At 34.2% G+C, this 22,878-nt stretch overlaps 1 protein-coding gene across 2 annotated transcripts in view; it reads right to left on the bottom strand.

Annotated features, from left to right (window-relative positions):
• The window catches only part of LOC110634026 (callose synthase 10), a 33,934-nt gene that overhangs the window by 8,523 nt on the left and 2,533 nt on the right, over nt 1-22,878 (bottom strand). Inside the window, exons 5-36 of one of the 2 annotated variants that reach the window (XM_021782904.2) lie at nt 22,193-22,288; nt 21,841-21,966; nt 20,739-20,828; nt 19,550-19,647; nt 19,318-19,435; nt 17,377-17,505; nt 14,649-14,725; nt 14,494-14,563; nt 13,452-13,544; nt 13,249-13,351; nt 13,015-13,138; nt 12,734-12,920; nt 12,559-12,611; nt 11,686-11,746; nt 11,473-11,554; nt 10,514-10,563; nt 10,171-10,257; nt 9,920-10,005; nt 8,691-8,718; nt 7,801-7,898; nt 7,623-7,704; nt 7,368-7,528; nt 7,123-7,243; nt 5,433-5,533; nt 5,249-5,339; nt 4,996-5,156; nt 4,758-4,867; nt 3,994-4,128; nt 3,777-3,845; nt 3,283-3,454; nt 1,361-1,478; nt 635-754 (exon numbers count right to left, since the gene is read on the bottom strand). In XM_021782904.2, the coding sequence (XP_021638596.2) occupies nt 635-754; nt 1,361-1,478; nt 3,283-3,454; nt 3,777-3,845; nt 3,994-4,128; nt 4,758-4,867; nt 4,996-5,156; nt 5,249-5,339; nt 5,433-5,533; nt 7,123-7,243; nt 7,368-7,528; nt 7,623-7,704; nt 7,801-7,898; nt 8,691-8,718; nt 9,920-10,005; nt 10,171-10,257; nt 10,514-10,563; nt 11,473-11,554; nt 11,686-11,746; nt 12,559-12,611; nt 12,734-12,920; nt 13,015-13,138; nt 13,249-13,351; nt 13,452-13,544; nt 14,494-14,563; nt 14,649-14,725; nt 17,377-17,505; nt 19,318-19,435; nt 19,550-19,647; nt 20,739-20,828; nt 21,841-21,966; nt 22,193-22,288 (3,297 nt within the window). The remainder of the gene's footprint in view (nt 1-634; nt 755-1,360; nt 1,479-3,282; nt 3,455-3,776; nt 3,846-3,993; nt 4,129-4,757; nt 4,868-4,995; nt 5,157-5,248; nt 5,340-5,432; nt 5,534-7,122; nt 7,244-7,367; nt 7,529-7,622; nt 7,705-7,800; nt 7,899-8,690; nt 8,719-9,919; nt 10,006-10,170; nt 10,258-10,513; nt 10,564-11,472; nt 11,555-11,685; nt 11,747-12,558; nt 12,612-12,733; nt 12,921-13,014; nt 13,139-13,248; nt 13,352-13,451; nt 13,545-14,493; nt 14,564-14,648; nt 14,726-17,376; nt 17,506-19,317; nt 19,436-19,549; nt 19,648-20,738; nt 20,829-21,840; nt 21,967-22,192; nt 22,289-22,878) is intronic. The other variant, XM_021782906.2, reaches the window with a different exon arrangement.

Here is a 22,878-nt window from a genome sequence, read left to right as displayed (position 1 = left end):
ATCACAACCAAATAAAAAAGAGAGTACAGAAAAACAAAAAGCTTCCCAAAAAAAAAAAAATAACTGAAGCCTATGCCAAGTAGAAGATATATAGAAGTAAATCCTAGTTGACCTTGACTTCTAATCCCTCAATATAACAGGGAGTGCAGAAGACCAACAATGACCATCTACACAAACAGCACACATAATATCCTGCATAACAAAACCTCCCTCGTCCCTGAAGAGCCATATGAAGGTCAATACTTCCCAATCTTAACACAAGATCCTAGGTAATCCTACTAAAGTAAACATCAATAACCTAGACAGCTAGACTTCGAACTCTCTTTGCATAATATGGATTAGACGAATGTTTGTAATCCATATTATCCGAGTAATTGCTCTTGCTAATTTGAATTGATGGAGCTGCACTAAAGAATAGAAAAGAGGCATCAACAACACTGCGCATGCTTCACTTGTGTCGGAGGGATACCACAGGAAAATCCTTCTTTTTCCACCCTCCATAAATTGTTTGGATAAATTTCTCCAGCATTCATCAGCAATAAAGAGCATTCATCAGTTCTTCAAGACATAACATTGCATGTCAAGCATAAAAAACTTTGTTTATTCCAATACATAGATGAAGCATATATATAACCTGATTCATGTCAATAGTTTGAATAGCTTCCCCACGAGTAAAAACTATAGCATGGTTTTGGTTCTCAGGCTTCCCTTCTCCAAGCTTTGGATCTCCAGGTAGTTTAATTGAATATATTTCCTAAATATAAAAATAAAAAGGACACAAAACACCAAATCTATAAAGCAATGCCAAGAGAAGAAAATATTCATAAAAGCTACTTAATGGCAAAGCAACAAGACAAAAGAAACATCGAGAGAAATAATTTAAAAGCAAATGCTATTAGGAAAAAAATGTCCATGACAAGGAAACCTCTATTATAATGCTTCAAATATCATAGTCATGCAAGATATTATTGATTAAATAGCTTGTGAAATTAAAAACAGTGGGGCCGCACAAGCAGCCACAAACAGGACATGAAAACAAATAACAAACCATAACCACCCAACACTGTGATGAAAAAGTTGCCATGCATTTTAAAAATTTTGATCCCCTAAATACATGCCAAGCTTCAAGAGCCCCTATATATATATATATATATATATATATATATATATATATATATATTGCAACTTAAAGCACATTATTGTTCACTCCATCAGCAGCAATCCAATTAACTTGCCGTGACATTGCTTTTGGGGGGAAAAACTCTGAAGCAAGTGAAATGGTGAATAATCAAAAACATTTTTTTGTGCAGGAAATTACAACTCTGGACAAAACATCAGTTCTATAAAAGCAATTGCTTACCTGATCTTTTCCATGTACATCAGCTTTAACAAGCTTCGAGTAAAAGTCCTTGGAAGCCATTCCATCAGCAGTGGCACTTTCCTCCACATGTATGAATGCAACTCGAAGCGCCTCATTCCTAAAAGCAGAAACTAGAGTAAATAACCAAACCCTCAGAACCTTAAACAAAAATTACTAAATCACATATCCTTATAATACACAATTCAGCATTAGGATTTATAGGCATGAATCTACAGTAAAAAGTCTTATTGAGTCAGTTTTAATCAAGAATTCCCTAATTTTATCCCAAAACCTTTCAAAGTACAAAAGAGAGAAAAATAAGCGAATTTGACCAGAGTACTGTATTAATCTTATGCATTCTCTATCACAGATTTGTCTCACCATGATCTCTCAGATCTTCAATGGATCACTAATTTTTCAATCGCTGTATTTCTTCCCCAAATATTTACCAACTCCCTTGTTAACTTTTTCCAATATGGACAAATTTTAATCCTGATTTAACACACATTTGCAAGTGGTTCACTCTAGCTAGCACAAGTAAAAAGGTGCCAACCGCCAAAGAAACACAATTGACTAAAACAGCAGTTTAAGGGAGGAAAAAAGAACATAAAACAAATATGAGGCATTAATTATGCTTTGAACGTAGCTCCCCCACCTTCTCCACCCCCCACCCCCCTCTTCCATCATGTCTACGTTACATGGACACCTCTGGTAACTGCAAGAAGTATATGGGAACATGATATTGACATTCTGCCTCATATTTAGAAAAAATAGTGTACAGTTCAAACTTTAGGCATTTTAGGCAAGTGGGTTTTTTCACGATGAGGTGTACAAGTAAGGGAAGCAAGGCGCGACGTTGTAGATGATACTCAGAGAAGATATGATACAGCTTTGTTATCCCAAGCTGTATTTTCACTATTGGGGGTATTTTGGTAATTTAGGTTTTCGCTAGTTATCCCATACAAGGAAGTCCTAAACTTTGCATTACATGTTCATATTGACAAACACACAAAGCTCCATGGATATAGAAACCTTGTGGAACCCCATAAAATTCCTCAAGTCCTGATTCTTTTTCTCCCTTTTTTGCACTTAATCTCACATGTGCATGCCTGCTGTGCAAGATTATATTAACATAACGTATGAACTCAATATGGTACAAATACTTAATTGACAAGCAACAAACGGTTTGTCCAAACAAGGTCCAATGAGAAATAGTTTTCGTGACAATTGCATAACCACTAAAAGCTTCCTTGCCATCATATATACAGTTTCTCTCTTTTTTTTCTCCCACTGACATCAATTTTGAATCTAAAAAAAATTATGATTTCAAAATACAGCTTGTTATCCTAATACAACATATTTTTGGCAGATATAAAGGTTCATGCAATGATCCCAAAAGGTAATAAAAAGTTTACTAACACATCAAAGCCTGACATGATTCCATGAACAGCTAAAGCTAATGCTCCATTTTGCGAGGAATCGTATATGCATTACCCTGGACAAAACCAGATGGCTATTAAGGAGTGAGGACTCATGTATCAAAGAATTGCTTCTCTCTTCCCAGTCCTCATGACTGGTTAGACAGCGTTGAAGAGCATAGGGGGCCATCCAAGCATGAAGAATAAGCAACTCCATTCATAGCATGGCTTAGAAATTCAGAAATACCTCTTCAGCTCATCATAACTAAATACTCTAAATTCCTGCTCATGCCAGCAACACATTTTATTGACAATTGAGACATGCAAAAGGATGCACCTCACAGCCTTCCTTGCACCCACATGAAATGGTGAAAATGTTTGAAATAATTGTTTTAATAAAGACACCATTCCATTTCCATATAAAAACACACGACAGTCAGTAAGGAAGCAGTAACCCAGAACAATCAATTCTAGAAAGCAAAGAATCATAAGAAAAATTTTTACCTCTGCAACAAAAGAGCAATATCTGCAGCCTCTTTGTCCTTCCGTTGCTTTTGTTGCCCATAAATTTGGCAAGAAACCACGTAAGTGAATTTTAAGTCAGCTTGTGCCCTTGATTCACGTGATAATTCAAAACCTTCAGTGGCAAAGAAGCCTGTTTGAGAATGATCATCCACTACAAATACGACATGAACCACGTGAATATATTGATAAGTTGCCCCAAATAGGATAGAATATTTTCAGGGCCTGTTTGACATGACTGTTGAAACTGCTGCTGAGAAAATCACCTTTTTAGATGTACTATTTAGAGAGTATTAAAAAATAATTTAAAATTAAATTTGATAAGTTTTAGTTATAGTAACACTAAAATAACAAAATAACTTTTTTATTAATTGTTTTTTTCAACAGCATCTAAAATAATGCTTTTATTTTAAAAAACAGTTTTAGCAGTCCAAACGCAATGCCAAACAGGCACTTAGGGTGGCCAAAGTAAGTACCTCCTAATGATCTCCTTTCCAAATAACTCTGCAACATTAAAGCCCTTCTATAATACATCATTCCTCGTACTGCATCCCGATGGTAAACAAAATTATTAGCAAACAATTAACTAGAGATAGTATATCCTATGAGCATTGTGACATAATAAGCTGAAATTACAGGATAATGCAGTCAAAATAAAATGATCATCTGACAATTATATCAACGAAAACTAACCAGTCCGAGCAAGAGTCTGCCCTCGATAGGATGCCCAAAAACGAAGCTCCAAAGTATCACTAGAGTTTTTTTGAAAATCAACGTCCTCAGAAGACTCTCCTCTACCAATCCGTTCCAGAAAATTCTCCCATTCATCTAGAACAGAAAATTGATTCACATCCATGAGCCACAAAGACATTGATGAGCAATCAATAAAAAAGAACATGAACATTTTGTATATTACAGTAAAGAACCCCCTCCACAAAGTGGAGACTCTAACATATACAAATTTATAGTGAAACCCAAATTACATATAAAGACAAAGACATGATTGCAACTAAGGGAAAAAGAAACAAACAAGAGAATGTCAACCTTTTATATGATCTCCAATTGTTTTAGATCATCTCTGCTTAAGATTTACCTAGAACCACTCAAATGAGGGCAAGAACTGCTTAAATATGTAAAACTCCCACCATGGCTAATGGAAAAATAACTTTTTTGGAGAAAGGACCCAAAAATGGCTTGGCACATATTAATTTGCCCTCAGATATGTTGTTTGGCACTACCACTTTACCAATAGATGGGTAAGTCAACTGCTTTTCATGACAAACACTCACTAAAATCTCCAAAAAGCTTAGATGAGTGGAGAGGTGCTATCTATTCTCTTCTTGGGCACATCATTCTTGTTAAAGCTTCCAGATGCATAATCCTCTATCATTTGTCCTTTGTCAAGATTCCCACAGGATTCACTACCAACATTTCACAGAAAGAAATAAGAGAGATACCTGGGAAAATTTTCTGAAGATAGAAAAGGATTGATATCCCATCCTCATTTTCATCTCGTAACTCAGAGTAACTATAAAGTACAGTCTCGCTGTAGTATGGAGTGAAGACACTATTCACCAAAAGAAGAAAATAAATGAATAAATAAATAAATACAAATGCAAATACACAAATAAATAAATAAATACATTAAACACCAATAAGGAAAAGTTGCATATTAGTGTGCTAAATCATATGTACCAAAAAGGTATAATTTCAGAAACAGGTTTTGCTGAAGGCATGTCCATAAATAGTGAATTTGAGAAAAACTGTAATCTTCTTCTGGCTTCAAGATTCTTTGGAACATTGGCAGCAGTGTCCTTTACAGTAAGAAGAAGGTGCAACCGCTTCACCTGCTCTTTCTGTGCAAATGGAGAGAGAAAAAATGCCAATGTAAATGCCAATAGCACAAAAAAATAAATACCAACAAAAGAGATGCATAAAAAATCATTACAATTTCTGGATCCCTTGGCCATTCTATAGTAGAAAACAGGCGCCCTTCATTTCTTGCTCTAGCTAAAATGTTCCATGTATCAAGCTGCTCTCTGTATCATTAAGTTCAAGGGGAACTATAATTCTGACAAACTAAATTATACTTCAAACACAAGTTTCAAGCAATAGTGCGACACCAATCATACCTTAAATCAGATGACAGCAGATCATGTGTTACAACCTCATAAAGCTGATACAAAGCATTTGCAGCACCTTTGGCCAGTTCAGGTTGGTGACGGTCCCGTGTCTGTCAAAAGTCATTTGTCATTATTTAATACCATAATAAGCTAGCGAAACAGAATCTCAATGCAACAATAAAAAACTGTACTATCAAATACCCAAAGCATATTTGACATGCCCACTAAGCTGAGAGTAGGTTTGACTAAGTGATATTACCAACTAGGTTTGACTTAATAGAAAACCTGGAGTTTACTCCGAGCAAGGTCCTTCGATAACCAGACATCCCAAAAACAGAAATGATTAAAAAAAGGAGAAGAAAAAGGAAAGAAATCACTCAGATGTTTATTAAGAACTTTTATCACAAATACTAAACGCTGAAAACAGAAGTAAAACATAACTTTTATCACTCAGATGTTTATTAAGAACTTCTGCAGGACTTAACATCTGCAAGCAGTCCAACAATGAGACAAGGGTTGGCTCTAATTCCATGTAGAGAAAATGGACCGCACCTAACTCAACCCCAAAGCTAGCTCGAGGGGGAGGATAGCCCAAACCTTTATATTAAGCACTCTTGCCTTATACCAGGTCGATGTGGGACAACAGTCAACACACACAAGTAATTAATATCAATTGCATAGTCACTGTTTAGAAATGTTGAGAATTACAAGCCCACGAGTGTCCATCAAATTGGCAGAGCTACACGCTGAATTGGACTTAAAATTGAGCTCCCTATCACCAAAATTGCCTAAGTCATTTTGGTTTGATTTGCCAACACTAATATGCCCTTTAATTCATTTTGTACACTGCCAATGTGGGACTTGTTCCCACAACTCATTCCAACAGGAATGTTTGTAAAAAAAATTTCCACATTTTATATATCATGCGTGTAATGGCCTGTGCTGAAATATTCACCACAAAAACGAACAAATGGAAAACAAATAAGATGGTCAAAATGGCACATGGGACTAGATAAAAAACAACACTATACAAAATAATTAACACCACAAGAAAATTTAACTAGTGAACCTAAAATTTTCATACTTTGAGAGAAATACATAAAAAAATATATAATTATGTTCTTCCCGATCAAAAATACATTTTAATGATAATCAACACCCATGTCTTGTGTAAACAAAAGAATTATGTTATTCGGTACAAAATCATATACAATTTACCACGGCGCCGACTTTGGAATAGGAGGTAATTTTTTGAACACCCTATTCTTGTGTTCTGTTTCATGTAAAATTTACCATCTCCTTGTGTTAAATAATCTTATGCCCCAGTTAAAATGCCACTGCCACCAATTATACACAGGAAATGATTTACCATATTCAACACGAAACACATGTTACAGCATAAATCAAAAGGTACCCTGTTTTATATATTCCTCTCCAAAATAAAGAAAAGAGATAATAAGTCAGTAATAATCTTCAATTAGCAAGAAACATTATTTAACAAACCCCAAAAACAATGTGTAGTAATAACAAACACTAAAGAAGGAAGTAGAAATAGAAGAAGAAGGGCAACTGCAAGGGTCCAATACTCCAACTCATTAGAGCAAGCAGCTATTGAACCCTTTTTGAAACTTCAATGAAAGGAAATTCAAGCAATGCTAATTCTGATAATGCATTACTTTAAAAATAGACATGCACATACCAGGAGTCCAGTTAGTGCAGTAAATTTTTGCACCACAAGAGGGAGCTTCTTAAGCGATAAAGTTACAAGAAGTGAGTCCTCCGATATACTGTTGTTGATTTCACGAAAGATCCTTTCAACCCTATCATAGAGGAGAATCATAAAGCAAAAAATAAATAAGCATCTGTAGCCTGCCAAAAAAAATGTACACAAGATTTAATTGAAAATGTACTAATTCACAAGAGAAGGAAAATAAAATTTCTAACCAAAGTCTCCCTTCACCATCAACTAGAGAGTGCAAAATTTTTTCAACACTATAGTAGCACTCCTGAACTGCATATGCCATGTACTCATCCCTACATATTCTGTTCCAAAGATCTTCCTGAGTATCTTTGCAGTCCAAAGCCAGATCAACCGCTAACAAGATCTGGACAAGTTACCAAAAAAAATATATATATACATATATATCTACTTGGGTCCATTATTGAAAAGCGTTCTTGCTGAACAGTAATTAGTTGCACCTTACTACTCAGAAGAAACAAAGGCCATTGAACTAATCTTAGACTTCCTGTATTGCTAGGACTAGAAAGCAAGTCCATCTCCCTGAAAGCATAAAAAAAAAAACCAAAGCCATGAATACAGAACAGAAGAAATGAAGATATTGACAGCAACACGATGAAGTATACGTCTCTGATCTACCTATTACTAATATAATCTTCCTCACGCAAGCTTTTGATTATCTCATTCCAGAAAGGAGCAAACATTGCTGCATAATCTTTGTTCGTATCTTGAGATTCCTGGACAAACCAGACACATTAATTTAACAAAGAATTAGAATATGCATGACAGAAAATTAAGAAATAAATAAAGGATAACTTTACGCGGGAATGAAAAAATAATTCCACATTGAAAATTTCTCAGAAGATAAACAGAGACAAAAACTCCTCACACACAAAAACTGGATGATTCACACATTCAAACATTTATTTGTTCAAGAACATAAGGCATCATAAATATTGCAGAGCTAAATCAACAGAAGCTTACTTTAGTTCCCAATTAGGATTTGATTTTCATGACGCATTAGCCTAAACTACTCCAAAAGAAAACCAATTTTTAAAACCAGTGGACACTGCATCATCTACTCATGAATGCAGTACACTGATGCAGATCATTCATCAAATTAGCAAGTGCATGCAAATCTGCTGTTAACAAAATTTGCGACTTATGTCCAACAAAAGCCAGGTATATTAATTCCTAGTGCAATTAGTCACTATAAATGTGAAAAAAATCACTAATACTTCATTATTTGATCCACCCACATTATAAGAGTAGAAAATTTCCTGTGTTAGAAATGTCTACGGCTGTTTTAAAACATCAGCTCTAAGTCATAATCATTTCACAGAATATTTATCACGTTGTAACAATAATCTCTCTGCCATCACATGTAAAAGAGTGTATCTTTCCAAAGGACCAAGAGCTTCCAAGGTACAAATAGTTGCAAAATTGAAAGACCTAGAACTCATTATATGAGAGAATTTCACAAAACAATAAACTGATCAGAAGGAGAAAAAATGAAATAAATTACTCACCTGAGATGCTTGTCTGTTGAATGGCATCCTGTAAAAGTACATCAACTTAGAAGTTACCAAAGAGAGATAACAAAAAAAATGGTACAAATTCAATTCATAGCCATCTGATATCATACACATTGATCCATAGAACATCCTAGAAGATAACAATTTGCGAAGTGAACTGTCAAGCATTAAAGGTACCAAAATATTTAGAATGGGAGCTAATACAAAAGATAAAGAAAACATCCCAAAAAAAAAAAAAGACCATTGAGCAATAGACCGCATAACCCATAGAATGTTTTTATGATAGCAGAACATCCCTGCAGAGCATGTCATCCACGTGGTTGCTAAACTAATGGTTAAAAACTTATGCAGACCTTCCAAAACTGACTGTCATTGATGCTAGACCAGCAGAAAACTAACAAATCCATGCTGAAATTACTGAAAGCCAGCAAAGCTAATTCAATTTAGTTGCTAAGTGATCAAATGAGATGTTGAATATACATAATAAAGTTGGATTGATATTCTAATCAATACATTCTAGCGCAAAATTTCCCTAAGGATCAACATTTCCCTGAGTACTACCAGCCCTTGAATTTGGAAGGCAATAAAATTGACAAAGATCTAAGCCCATAGTTATTAAACGCTCAAGGCGCACTAAGGAGCTAAGGGGTCCTGGAGTCTAGGCGCAAGGCGCAAAGCACAGGCGCAGGCCTAAGTGAGGTAAGGCACAAAAGTAAAAAAAAAAAATTAAAATCCATAAAAGTCAAATAAATGTGATGCTTTTTCTTTTCTTTTAGCATATATCTTAAAATAGGTGTTAATGTAACATTTTTAAAAAAATAATAATAATAGAGTGCTAGTGTTGAAAATGGAAATATGGGAGGTTTGCGATTTTGGGTTTGCTGATTTGATGAGATTTTGATGACTAGTTATCACCAGCGATACTAATTCCAAAAACTTCCTAGTATGTCATTATAGGATTCTTATAGATCGACAAATATCAAGTTTAAGTGATAGTCCTTTTTGCCAATGAAAATGCTCACTAAATATGAAAATAAAGAAGGCATGCCTTTCCAGAATCGTGCTCCTAGAACAAAAGCACACACCTAGCCGCATAAGGTGCTAGGGTTCGAGCCTGGTGAGCCTCGAGCCTGAGGCGTACCTAAGGCGCGCCTTTAATAACTAAGCCTGTAAAACTCAATGCTACATATTGCCCACTAGTAAACAGGAAAATAAACAAGCACCTTTTTGCTTGAGGAGAGACAAGATTCTTGACAAATGCCTCTGGGAAGCTCTCAAAACGTTTATGAACCATTTCAAGTGAGCGTATCTGCATGAGCATTGAGCAATTGCCACAATCAGCAATCAAGATGAAAAAGGAATGTGAATGTGAAGCCACACATCAATAGAAGCATTCAGCATGCATGAGAAAAGGCAAAACAGAATATCTATCAGTTAGAAAGATAGCTATCAAAATTACAGAAACATTTGATACCTCGCCTAAACGAGCTCGTGCACCCATTATGCCACCCACAATTGCTGATAAGACAGTGTACCATATATGAATGTCCATGAGATAAATCTGGAAGAAAGTAAATAGCCAGCAGAAAACGGTGAAATTACCAAGTCAGTATGCTTAAAAATCAGTATTCATCATGCTGGCACAAGGTTACAGTGCCTTGCACCAAGAAGAGATTCAAACCAACATGCTTTATTTACAGTAATTTTCTGGAACCAGATTCCAAATTCTAATGCATGGCTTGCATCATTTGCATTAAGAAACCTAGTGCCAAGTTCCTCTCAAAGTGCATGAACTAAAGAAGAAAATAAGAACTCACAGCAACAACAGGAGCCCATAAGCTAGCAACAGTTAAGGCATGATTATTATCTGCAAAATTGATAAGCAGAATAAGTAACTAATAGCAAGTATTTAAGTAAATCACAACCGAATAAAGAAAAAATTTTATCAGGAAAGTAAGTCCCTACAACGCAAGGGCAGAAATTGCTACAGAAGTCATATTACAATAACAATTTCAGACATCATTAATATTTACCATTCACTAAAATGTCACCACTACGAAATTATCCTAGAACAGCAGAACTTTGACAAGCTAATCAAATACTGTCAGTTACCCGAGTTCTAATCAAAGTAAGCTATAACACTTCTATTAGAGATATAAAACTATTATTGTGACCCTCACCTACAAGCTTGAGCCATTAGGTTAAGTGGTTTCTTAACATGGTGTTAGAGTCTCTCTCAAAGCAAAAGGTCCATAGTTTGAATGCTAGCAGCCCCCATTTATTAATTAAATATTTTAGCACAAGATAAAATGAGCCTACACTTGTTTACACTTGAAGCCCCATGGACATATGCATGAAGGTGTACGAGAGGTATAAAACTATTCTTGTCGCCATCACTTACAAGCTTATGCTTTCAAATTGAGTGTTTTCTAACAACTTCAAAGATACAAAGCAGCTTCACTATAATAAAACAGTAAGGGAAAAAATAATTCCAGTCCTTTTAAGATCCCAATCAAAGAATGCACCCTTGAAGATGCAAATCTCTACCAAATTTCATCACAAGGAGAATTTTGATGTCTTCCTTATACACAAGACTCTAAGTAGGATTTCAACTCAATTTAGCCTTTACTTGGATCCCCTCCATCTAATTTCATCTTCACTATTCATATTCATAAACCATTTTGTACAAACAAGTTTGCTAAGGTCTCCACTTCCCAATCGTGAGCATTCCTCACAGAAGGCCTATGTAAAGATGTAAAGATGACAAATAACTCACTCTTTGAAATCAAATCATGCCATGAGTAGTCCACAGTTCGAAGCTTTACGATGGTTTGAGTGGGTTGAACAAGTGGTCTAATCTGCACAGAGTAAGGATTATATGTTAAACAATATTTGTGGTATGTTGACTTTGTCTCGTGCCAAGACAAAGAACACGCTAATCTCACACTTAAGCAATTAAATTGAAAAACTAATATCCAAAAAATCTTGCCTGGAGAAAGTAAGCAAATGTGAATTTGCAGGCAAGAATCACCAACCAAAAGAGGACATACCTGCAGTGGTTAAGAATAGATTTTGGATAATATTACCACAAGGTCATAATAATATGAAGTATACCACATCAAAAAATTCTAATGAATTTGCTATCTACAGAGGAACATAAATCTTTTTGAAGTCACTCATGAGTTAACAAAGGTAGTTACAACACATGCTTAACACCAATCTGTACAGATTATATTTTATATGACTATCGTCATTCTGAATAAAATGCATGGAATGAACTTTCCTGAACTCTCAGTCAAAGCAAAAAAAATTAGAAGCATATAACAACCTTTTCTTTACAGAAGCCAGATAAGTATGGAGAACAATAAGGAAAATACAGCGTAAAGATCCATCTGATCATTTACAAAGAAGAAACAAGAAAAATATCAAAGTAATGAAGAAGCACTCTCCAATGACATGCATTATCACTTAGAGACACCAATTTAGAAGTCTCAGCAGTGTACAAACTACAAACGCTATCAACCCTTATCTTTCAGAGCTCAGAAAAACATTAATACACAATCTAACTAGCATCTCCCACTAAACATTCACAAATATTGACCAATTGGACAAAACAGCTCCAATAAAAAATAAAAATAAAAAGATAGTCAAAGCAATTGACTAAGGCATAAAGAATAATTGCATTTACTGTATGCTCAGAAAACAACATCACGAATTAGGTGCTTCAGAAGGTAAACACAGAATGGCTAATGAAACAGTAGAGAAAACAAAACATGAAACTCTTCATGTTTATGGCAAAAACAAGGAGGACCGTGAAAATATCTCATTATCAAAAAAAATACAGCATATTATTAAGACAAACCTGCAATAATCACTTATTTTTTCAAAGAGACCACGGCCAACAAAATATCGTTCCTGAAATAAACAATTTATTTCAAAGTAAAAAAATTTGTCATCCCAATATATAATATCTGCAATCCCCATTTACAAAAATATTAGGTAATTATTATTGGCAAAGCAGACTGAACACAACTTACCTGATAAATCCATTTGAAAAATTGAAAGAAAGATTGGTCAGAAATATCTGACAACGTATGGCAGGCTGGAAATTTAAGTAACAGTGCAAGAAATAGGCGTAGAGCTGCATAAACACCCAACACAAGTATATATATCCGAAAATAGGACGAATTTGAGCCTTGTTGATGTCTCTCCTCCAGAACCTTACTGGAATAGTTTAATACAGTTAAAAAACACACACATCAATTAAAAAGAAAAAGGATAAAGTCAGCATACTGACAAATGTGATGCCAATACATACATGTAGACATATGTTACAAACACTGAGCTCAAGCCCCACCAGAAAAACCTAATAACAAGCCTTGACATAGCCATGCCTCTTGCTGTAGTGTAAGCCCCAAACATAAGCAGGACGTCTAAACTGCCTGGGTAACCAACAATTGACAAAATGAACAAAAGAAGGCAACAAGTTCTATGTGACATTAGATACTTCATCCAAAGTACAAATTCCAAAACAGTGTGGAGAAAAAAGTACTCTCTATGAAGTTCATGATAGCAAATGAAGGCCCAGTGCTAAGTACAACTTTAAAGGTATCCAAATTGATATTCCCATGGTGGAAGGCTATGATAGTCAAAGCCTGCAACAAAAAATGAACAAAAAAATTAACTTTAGAAATGACGAGCTTACGTTCCCGCAAACAAAAACAAAAAAATTCAATTTAAAAGCAAAATTTTGACCTGGAACATCAAAGCCAAAAAGATCCAGAGTCGGTGGAAACTTCGATATAAGTGGAAAAATGTACGATGCTCAACAAAAGTGCTTTTACCGGCCTGTCAATTTACGAAATAAAAATAAAAGATACAAACGGTTAGCTAAAGCAGCAGAAAGTCCATAAGATACAATCATTTGTCACAGAACAAAACAAATAGGATAGCAGGCACACCAACACCTCCTTTCATGCGGAGTCACCAATTGCTATGATCACATCAACAATACAATAATAACAGAAGTTGAAATTTATCACATTTAAATAGCTTAAACAAAATCACTTCGTGTAAAAATAAAAAGAAATGCAGCATTACGTCCGGTTTATTTATTAGAAATGTCATGACAGCTGCAACTAAAGATGATTCAAAAACTTTATTATTGTTGCATGCCCCTGATATTACAGTAAAAAAAATAAACCATTATGCATAGCTTAAACTCAAGGTTTGGTTAAAAGCAATCCCCTTAGTATACAAGCATCAAAACCATTCAGCCACCCATGTTCAAAGGAAATGCTTCAACTTCTCCTGCCACTATGAAGGTATAAAATGTAATTACAGAACCAGACCAAGCCATAGACTCCGATATCAGGAAAAGATGCAAGTAAGTCATCAATTGTAAATACAAGAGTTAACATCAGAACCATTAAAAGTAAAGGGAGGAATACTAAGTTCAGAAGAAAAAAAGACAAAATAAATAAATAAAAACACAATAAAGCATAAATGATAATGACAATGATATGATGATGATGATAATGATGATTTGCAGTAATGCTATCTTCTGATGATTCATTGAAATATATATGCAGTTAATTTGAATTGTGGTTACCAAGGGCACATCAGTCAATACATGGCCGCTCAAAGTACAAACTTTCATATTAATACCCACATTTAATATTTCAAGAACAAAATCCAAGTATTGCCGCATCTCTCAAACTCTAGTTTCAGAAATAAAATATAACAAAGAGATCAAAATTCATCAAATTATAGAAACAAAAAAATTACAATATCCCACCCTTTTCTTTTTATGAAAAAACGATGACTCTGTACTCATAGGCCAGTTCAAATCAAAGCAAGCAGGTGACCTACATAACATATTGCAAAGAAAAATAAATGACAATCCAATGTCTGATGAATCTGAACAGAAATGAAACCCTATAAAAAACAAACCAAAAGTATTCATTGAAGTCGTCATAATTCCTCCATGATGAATGTGCAGCTTTTCCATTATTGTTCCTTGCCGCTTCCTGCATGCTTATCAACAACACTAGATTGATTAACCTATCAGTGCTGAAGATGCAGAACCACTATAGCAACAATAAAAGTTCACTCAACAAATTCACATGGATAGCATTTCAAGAATCAAGCACATTGAAATGCAGCCTTATGGATAAAGCACTTGTAGATAGAATATATTGAAGTTAGAAAGATTTTCACAGTGAAAAAGCCAAAAAACAGAAGTCACAATTCAAGAAGTCCTAATAGGGAGAGGGACCAAATCATTAAAACGGAAAGTAAACTCCATATCATCCAAAGGCCACTCAACTGGCTAAAACTTCTTTCCATCCATATCACTCAATTTTTTTAGCCATCTAGTCAACTGTCTGAATCCCTAAAACCCAGTTTGGGAAACATTCAAAACACACTTAATCAACTTAATATAAAGATCAAAGCTCTATTGTGACAGGACTGCAAAATGAACAACAGCATTTAATTCACCATTTTCTTCTGCAAAAATCAAACTAATTCATAACATCAATAACAACCTGATAGCTCCTAATCAATTTATGATTACTACCCAAAATAACACCGTCCAAGTAAAGAATGCTACCTTCAAATCTTTAAGTACCTTACAGTATTAGAGTTATTATTATAACACCAACAATTCATTGACTTTTCACAAATCTAAGCACATTCAATCACCAAAGAAGATCAAGAATGTAACCCTAGAAACATCAAATCCTGTATATCACACCTAGATATTGTATGGACTGGAGATAGCAAACTGGACCAGCATAAGAAGCTAGCTCAATAGTCCATTTAAAAAAAGCATATGAGAAAAAGTTTTCACCTCCCCACAATTAGCAAGAAGCAACAAATTTCATCACATCACAAAGAAATACTCGTCACAACCCATACTACTACCCTTCCACACCACAGTGCAACACCATGCACCTTCTACCATAAATAGCAATAGCCCCATCCTGTGCAATATTTCACCTCACATCCAATTCCAGAAGCCATTATTTTAAGCTAAAAACACCAGCACTTCAAGCACTCTTATAAGCATCGAACTTTCTAATCCAGGCAACCCAATCAACCCAGTGGCAATTCAATTTGTTCGCCAAACTTTATTATAGAAAAGTACAAAGTTTAAGTAGAGAGATTAGAAAGTTTACATTAGAGCAGAGAAAGTTTGACCCATTCAACAAATATGATTCTCCCATCCTCAGTGTAGTCAAAAGGGCAAAAAGCAATTGCTAATGCGCATAAGCGCAGCGACAAATGTGAAAGTGCTTTTACATATGCTAAGCGAAGCGCATTTAGTGAAGCAAGGGCTTTTTGCGCTTAAAGCACAAAGAGCCTCGACATCAAGGCCAACATTGGAATATGTTAGATTGATTTAGATGAAAATTTTGATGCAAATAGATCTTATTTTGGTGATGGGAATGAAAGTGTTGAGAACTTTGATGGGAAATCTAGTGAAAATCTCTAGGCTATGACTATGAATTTGAATGCTAAAAACTTTTGGATTTTTGATGATTTCTTAAGGGTTTAAATTTCATACGGAGGATTTATTTTCTTCGCATATTATATTATTAGTTAATTTTTTAATAATTTTGTGCTTCCTTCAACAAATCAAGCACTTTTTTTGCACTTTGCACTTTAAGTGATGGGATGATACATCGTTTTGAGTGTGCTTTAAGCTTTCAACTACCTTGCCCATCATTTAAATCAATTTTAGGTGTGCCATAACTTAATCTGCTCCAGCCTCAACAATCACCTAGAAGCAACCCATGCTACAACCCATAGATGCTCCAAGTTCATGTACTACTCAACTATGCCAATCGAAACTATCTTACTTCTTCAATTCCCAGAGCACATAGAAACAAAGACACTGCAACAAATCCTACCCGTTCTCACCTTGAGAACTTCTAAGTACCCACAAAATCAATCACGTAACTTAAAGAAAACAAGGAAAAAAAACTATTCAAATTCTTATCAACATAACCACTATAATTTTCATAAATATGAAATTTTCATTGAATGCCTCACCAAATCTGTTATTCTAAAACTTATATTGTTCCTTTCTTGAGAATAAGTGACCAGCACTGCTCAGTGAAAGCGATTCCTGAAGATGATATAAGAATATGCCAACCTCAATGTATTGTATGAAGTTATAAAAAATGACAGTCCAAAACTTTTATTGCTCATTTCTGAAGCATGAGCAGCCAGCACCTCTTAGTTTGTGAAAACCATTCCTTGAGATGATATAAGCATATGCTAAATTGCTAATCTAAATCCACCATATGAAGTTCAAACAAAGGGGTCTCCCTCACGTATGTATTATGATGAACTTTTTCCATTCAATGTTGATTTATTTTGATTATGTGGAAAGTTTAGTTCTGTCAAATGTCATGCACAACCCAAAAGGCTGTTGCTGCTACTCATATTCCTCTCTGCTAGAATTTTACATTTCTAGAAACACAACTAAGAGCCCAATGCCAAAATCAAAATCAATTTGAAGGGCAACCATATCCCAGCTTTTATGGGCACACTTCATAGATCTGTTTAGCAAAACATCTGAAAACACCAAAAACATCTCATGCTCATGTATGCTAAAATATGAGGTGCAATGAAATCCACAAACAGGAGATCAAAATAAGGTTCCACTGACCGCTGCCATCGCATCATATATGGGAGAAATAATTTTCACAAGGAAGGAGACGGGACCATTATCAATTTTGCAACTTGCAGCATGATAAGCTTCTCCATGATCCAGTATTGCATCCAACTCCTTTGCCATCTGAAAGTCACGATGAAAAATGTTAGCATTAATGACTATAAATAGTTAATATGTATGTCAATAAAATATTGCTAGGGTGAAAACGACATCAAACTGTACTGCATTAAAAAAGCATCCTCGTACTTGAACTTTGATAGGACATAAAAATTCCCTGAATCTATTTTGTTAATTATTATGTGGAAAATAGGTCCTATCCTATTAACATTTGTAATTTTACAAATATGCACCCATATTTTTCAATCATTTAATTATTAAACTCATAACTTCAATAATGATACGACTTAAAACAATGAAATACACAACCTCTTTCTTATGAGTTTTAAAGCTTTTCTTATTTTACTTGTGCAAACAGCATACATGAAATATGCAATAGAGTGACTTCTTTAACTGACCAAAAAATAACATGTAGACTCTAAAGTTGAGTATTAAATTTATTGATTTTTAAAATAAAATATGAAACTATCATTTCAAGTTGTTTAATATTTCTAGTGGTGAAGACCAAACATATGTTATTTAACTGCAGCAGTAGAATATTAACAAAGAAAAGACATTACATATTCAGACATTTAAAATTATATATTATAATGTAATTTGCAATAGATGACTCAAATGTCAGTATTATTTTTTTCTAGTACATGAACGGTAAAGTTATTCCACTTCTAATATGGAGGCCACAGGTTCAAGCCACAGAAAAAGCATCTTTACAAAGCAGGTTTAAGGCTGCACACATCAACCCTCCCCAAACCCACAAGTGTGAATGCTTCAGGCACTGGATCACCCTTTTTTTAAGATTGTAAATATAAAGTCATAATTTAGCATAGAAAGGAACAAACTATTAACAAGATTGAATAAGCAGAGATTACTTTGACATAAATATCCACATGTTAAATACACTGTCAATTGCAACATGTGTAAAAGACTAGCTTCTTATAAATGTTATTATGATTACCTGCTTGAGTGCTGAATAAAATTACTAACACAATTTTTGTAAATTCATATAATAACACATATTTCAACAATTAATTTTCATGTGTGTTTGATAGTAATGTTGCTGCTACCAACTAGTTCAAGCGTATTTGTAAATTTTAACTTATTCAACACAATATCAAAAAACTCAACTAAATACATTTAAAAAATAATGTCTCAAATTAACTAAAGAAGAACAAAGCAAAAAAAAAATCTGAGGAAAGCAATTCATTCTCATCAAAATCAATTGAAAACCCCCTTTCTTCATTGCAATACAACTAGAGAACTGTCATCAGGATTCTGCTACTAACATCACCTCATTTGCCATCACCACTACCATCGGTTGCCATGAACAACAGCACTGGTGTATTATCTTGAACATTCCAAACAATTCAATGTTCGGTTCTTATCAAACAATATATTAAATTCAAGACTTGTTTCACAATTCTAAAATTTAAATCCTTGCTAAGAACTGATAATTATAACATTTTAGCTCTTTAATATTTAGAACTGCAATTATCTAGCTCTACTAAATCAATCACTAAACTTTCAGTTTTACCAAACAAAGTTGAAGGTTCAGCCATTACAGTGATCACCCAGAGTGTTAGATGCACAAGAAGTTGAATAGTCATCAGGTATAATCTACACCAAATATGTCAACCAATGATTCAGTACAGTAACCAGCAACTAAGTAACCTCTCGCCAATGGGCAGAACACAATTAACAATCAAGCACGAAAGGAAAAATAACAGCAAGCAGGGTAGGGGATGCTCCTTTAAAGGTTAACAGTACAAAGTTAGCAGAACAAATAGTTAATGAGACCTATTAAAGAAGTAGCAGGCTTACACGGTGAAATATATAGCAAATGCATTCAGGGAGAAAACGGACATTAGCAGCTTCACCCCATATGAGAAAGTATAGTGAAACCAGAAAAAGTTTCCTCTCCCTATTAATTGCTTCAATACTGAAAAGATTTCAAACTTCAAGTAAGTGCCAAGAAGGTAAAAGGAAAATAGAAGAAGGGGTAACAAGCAAAACATAAGTGAGTTTCAAGACAACAGAAGGTTGCAGAAGTGACCTATTCCATGCAAGTCGTATACGCAAATATCTGCACCATTTGGTGTAGTTATCCAGCACCTTGAAAAAAACTTCATTGATTGCTTTCTCATCAATTTTCTGTATATGGAAAAAAGGGAAAAATAAAGAGTTCATTGGCTAACTCAAAAAATCTTGCTAACTACAAGAATAATAAACCTCCAACAACAAATGGACCACATAATGCAACTTATGACATCCAAAATAAGTAATAGCCACAAAGAAAAAAGAATCAAAAGTGACAACGACATCACAAGTCCATCACAATCAATTAGTTCATACTTCTTGTTGTTAAGTGGCTCAATTGTAGCTTCCTGGAAAAAGGAACCTTGTAACACACTAAACCAAAAGAACCATAGACAAATACGTAGAATTTTGTTGGAGGACAAAATTATTTCCAAAACCATTAACCTGCCAATCACAATGTAAAATTTAAGCATCATGCAAACTATGTAACTTTTTTTTTTCTGCAAGGAGGGCATGGTTTGCAAATGATTTACTAAAATTGCAAATTCAACCTTCCTACTAACCTTCAAAATTTTCCACCAAAACTCTATTTCATATCCCACTAATCATAGTTAAAAAAAAATGAAATACACAAATTTAGTGTTCATCAACAATTAACAGTGCCAATACACACACCACAAAACCACCCAAAACATGTCTTTTGTTGACGATACAAGTTCCTGTCCTTTATGGCATTTGGATAACCCTATATACTAGCCTTAAACACCATGTGACAGGCACATAGCTTTCCTACATCAAAAGTTAGCTAAGATGATCTAGCTTTGTCTAATGTGAATCAACGGAGATATTGAAGCAGAAAACTAAGTGGATTCAGAGAGAAAGATGGAAGAAAAGGACAGGCCCAGCATATATAACATGGACGAAAAGGGCCAAAAAAAAATTATTTAATACCATGACAGCTTATAGAAGGCCCAGTCATAAATAAAGCTAAATAGGCATTCCCAACTAGTTTGGGACTAAGTTTTAGTTGAGGAAAGTATAGTTGAATTTAACATCCGGGGATAACAGCACCTATTTAAAATGATAAATCAAGCTGAGAAGGCAAAACAATCAAAGTACATCCTTCTAAAATATGTTAGTTACGAGCACACTAACTTAAACCGAACAAGATTTAAACAAATGAGTTTGATCATTCAAGCACTCACTGGATCAGCTTGAACAGGTATGCCAAGTCGAGACTGTGCATTTGCTATGGTAAGAATAACATTTTCACGCTGATTCCTTATGTTGTCTTTCTGCAAGAGGAAAAAAAGGGGGGGAAGGCCACTTATCAGAACACTACCCATCCAAAAAAAGAAATTAAATTCAAGTACCATATCAAGATTTGTTCACAGAACAAGTAATAGTCAACTATCCATTTAATTGCAACCAAAAGGTTAGGTTATTACATTCATTAAGTGCACTCAAAGTCTCAAACTTCATAAGAAAATTAAATATATTGCTCACAACAAAATTAAATATATTGCTCCTAATATACCTTTCATATTTCCAGACACCATGTAGTGAAGCTGATTTAGAAAAATAACTGCAGTTTTATTTTCTGATACCTTCCATCAGAAACAAATCCACATGCACACAAGCAAATGCACATATAACTATTATTACTTTCATAAAAATAAACACATATATTTTCGTTGTTATTATATTGCAATTTTCTAAATTAATTGTAAAGCGTAATGAAAGAACTACAAATTTATGAGGAATTCTGGTTGAAAATTGAAAAATGTTGGGAAAATATTTATTTATTTAGAATATTTTATCTTATAAATTACACACACACACACACACACATCAGTTCATTAACCATCAATTCTGTTAAATGAAAGCTGTATACTAAACCAATTGGTTTATTTAATCAATTTTTTAGTTCAGTCTTTCTGATTCTGATTGATGGTCCAACTTTTGGTTTTTTTTTTTCCTTATAGGTAAATTTGAAGCCCTTTTTAGGCATCCCACCAGATAGAGGTTCAATTTTGTGACATCAAACAACAAATAATGTTTGTATAATAATCATTAATAAGCAGAAATCCTTTTTTAGAATTCATAGCGAACAGGAAAATTTATGAGAGTGCAGAGAGGTGAAATAAGGAAGGAAAGAAATCACTAGAAAGTAAAAGAAAATAAAATACAAAAGAAATCCATTTGAGATGCAAAACAAAATTCAAAATTCACAATTGTCACCAACAATAAACTGCATCATCAATATCTTGTCTGAGAGCAGATGAACACAAAAGCATCCATACAAACCTGAAAGCCAAATACATATTCCAGAAGATCAAACATGTCTGCATCCCGTTCTCCAGAAATCATAAAATCAGCAGGAAGTCTGGGGAAATGCTCAGTGTACTTAATGGCAGATATGGCACCTCTAACCTGGAAAACCCACCCAATCCCAATACAGAAAATATGAGATTTTCCTTAGAAAAATAACAATGAATGCACTTGATACATCTATAAAATATGCAAAAGTAAAAATTTTTAGATTGTCAATCTGAAGACAGATATGATATAAAGTAGAGGTGAATATCAGCAGGAGGTATGTAATCACTGCTAAAAGAAATCAGAAACAAAGAATGCAATATATTAAAGGCCAACTTACTTCAGGGAAGACTCCAATAACATTGGTTAATGATGGTCCTTCTAAAGGGACAATATTATATGGTATGAGTTCCCCAACTTTTTTAATTCTTCGCAACTGAGAATCACAGACCAAAAGTTATGTCAATCAGTACTAAAACCTTAAAACTATTAAACAGTACTAGAACCTTCAATTTATTCAGCAACAACAGTCATTTTATTCATGTTTGCTTTTTTTGTTTTTAGCTGGAGAAAAAACTGCAATGTAATCAATAAAAAGATAAAATAAATAGTTCTGTAAAGAGAAGATTTTTTCACTGCAAATGATCAGCTCAGAACTTATATCAAATAAGTACAATATGATCATAAGACATGGTAACAATTTCATTTTGCATATAGCAAGAACGTGGCCAACCAATATCTAGTTACACAAATCCTATATCACCACCACTTGCGGACTTACAGCAGGATCAATCGCCCTCGCTGGCCACAGCCCCACTTTTCTTTCACAAAAACTATAATAAATTACTTAATTTTAAGGAATTGCTCCTGCTGTCCATATAAAATTTTCATGCATAGTTTTTATTTCTATAAAATTGCCCCATTAAATTTTAAGCATATTTCCCTTTAAATTAAATAATAGTAATTATTTGGTTTATCAATAAATATGTGTATTGCCCCCACTAAGTTTTAAATATATTTCCATTT

Source organism: Hevea brasiliensis, chromosome 13 (assembly GCF_030052815.1).
Source record: "Hevea brasiliensis isolate MT/VB/25A 57/8 chromosome 13, ASM3005281v1, whole genome shotgun sequence".
Lineage (NCBI taxonomy): Eukaryota > Viridiplantae > Streptophyta > Magnoliopsida > Malpighiales > Euphorbiaceae > Hevea > Hevea brasiliensis.
Note: the sequence above shows the minus strand (reverse complement) of the source record. Positions and strands in the feature narration are given on the sequence as shown.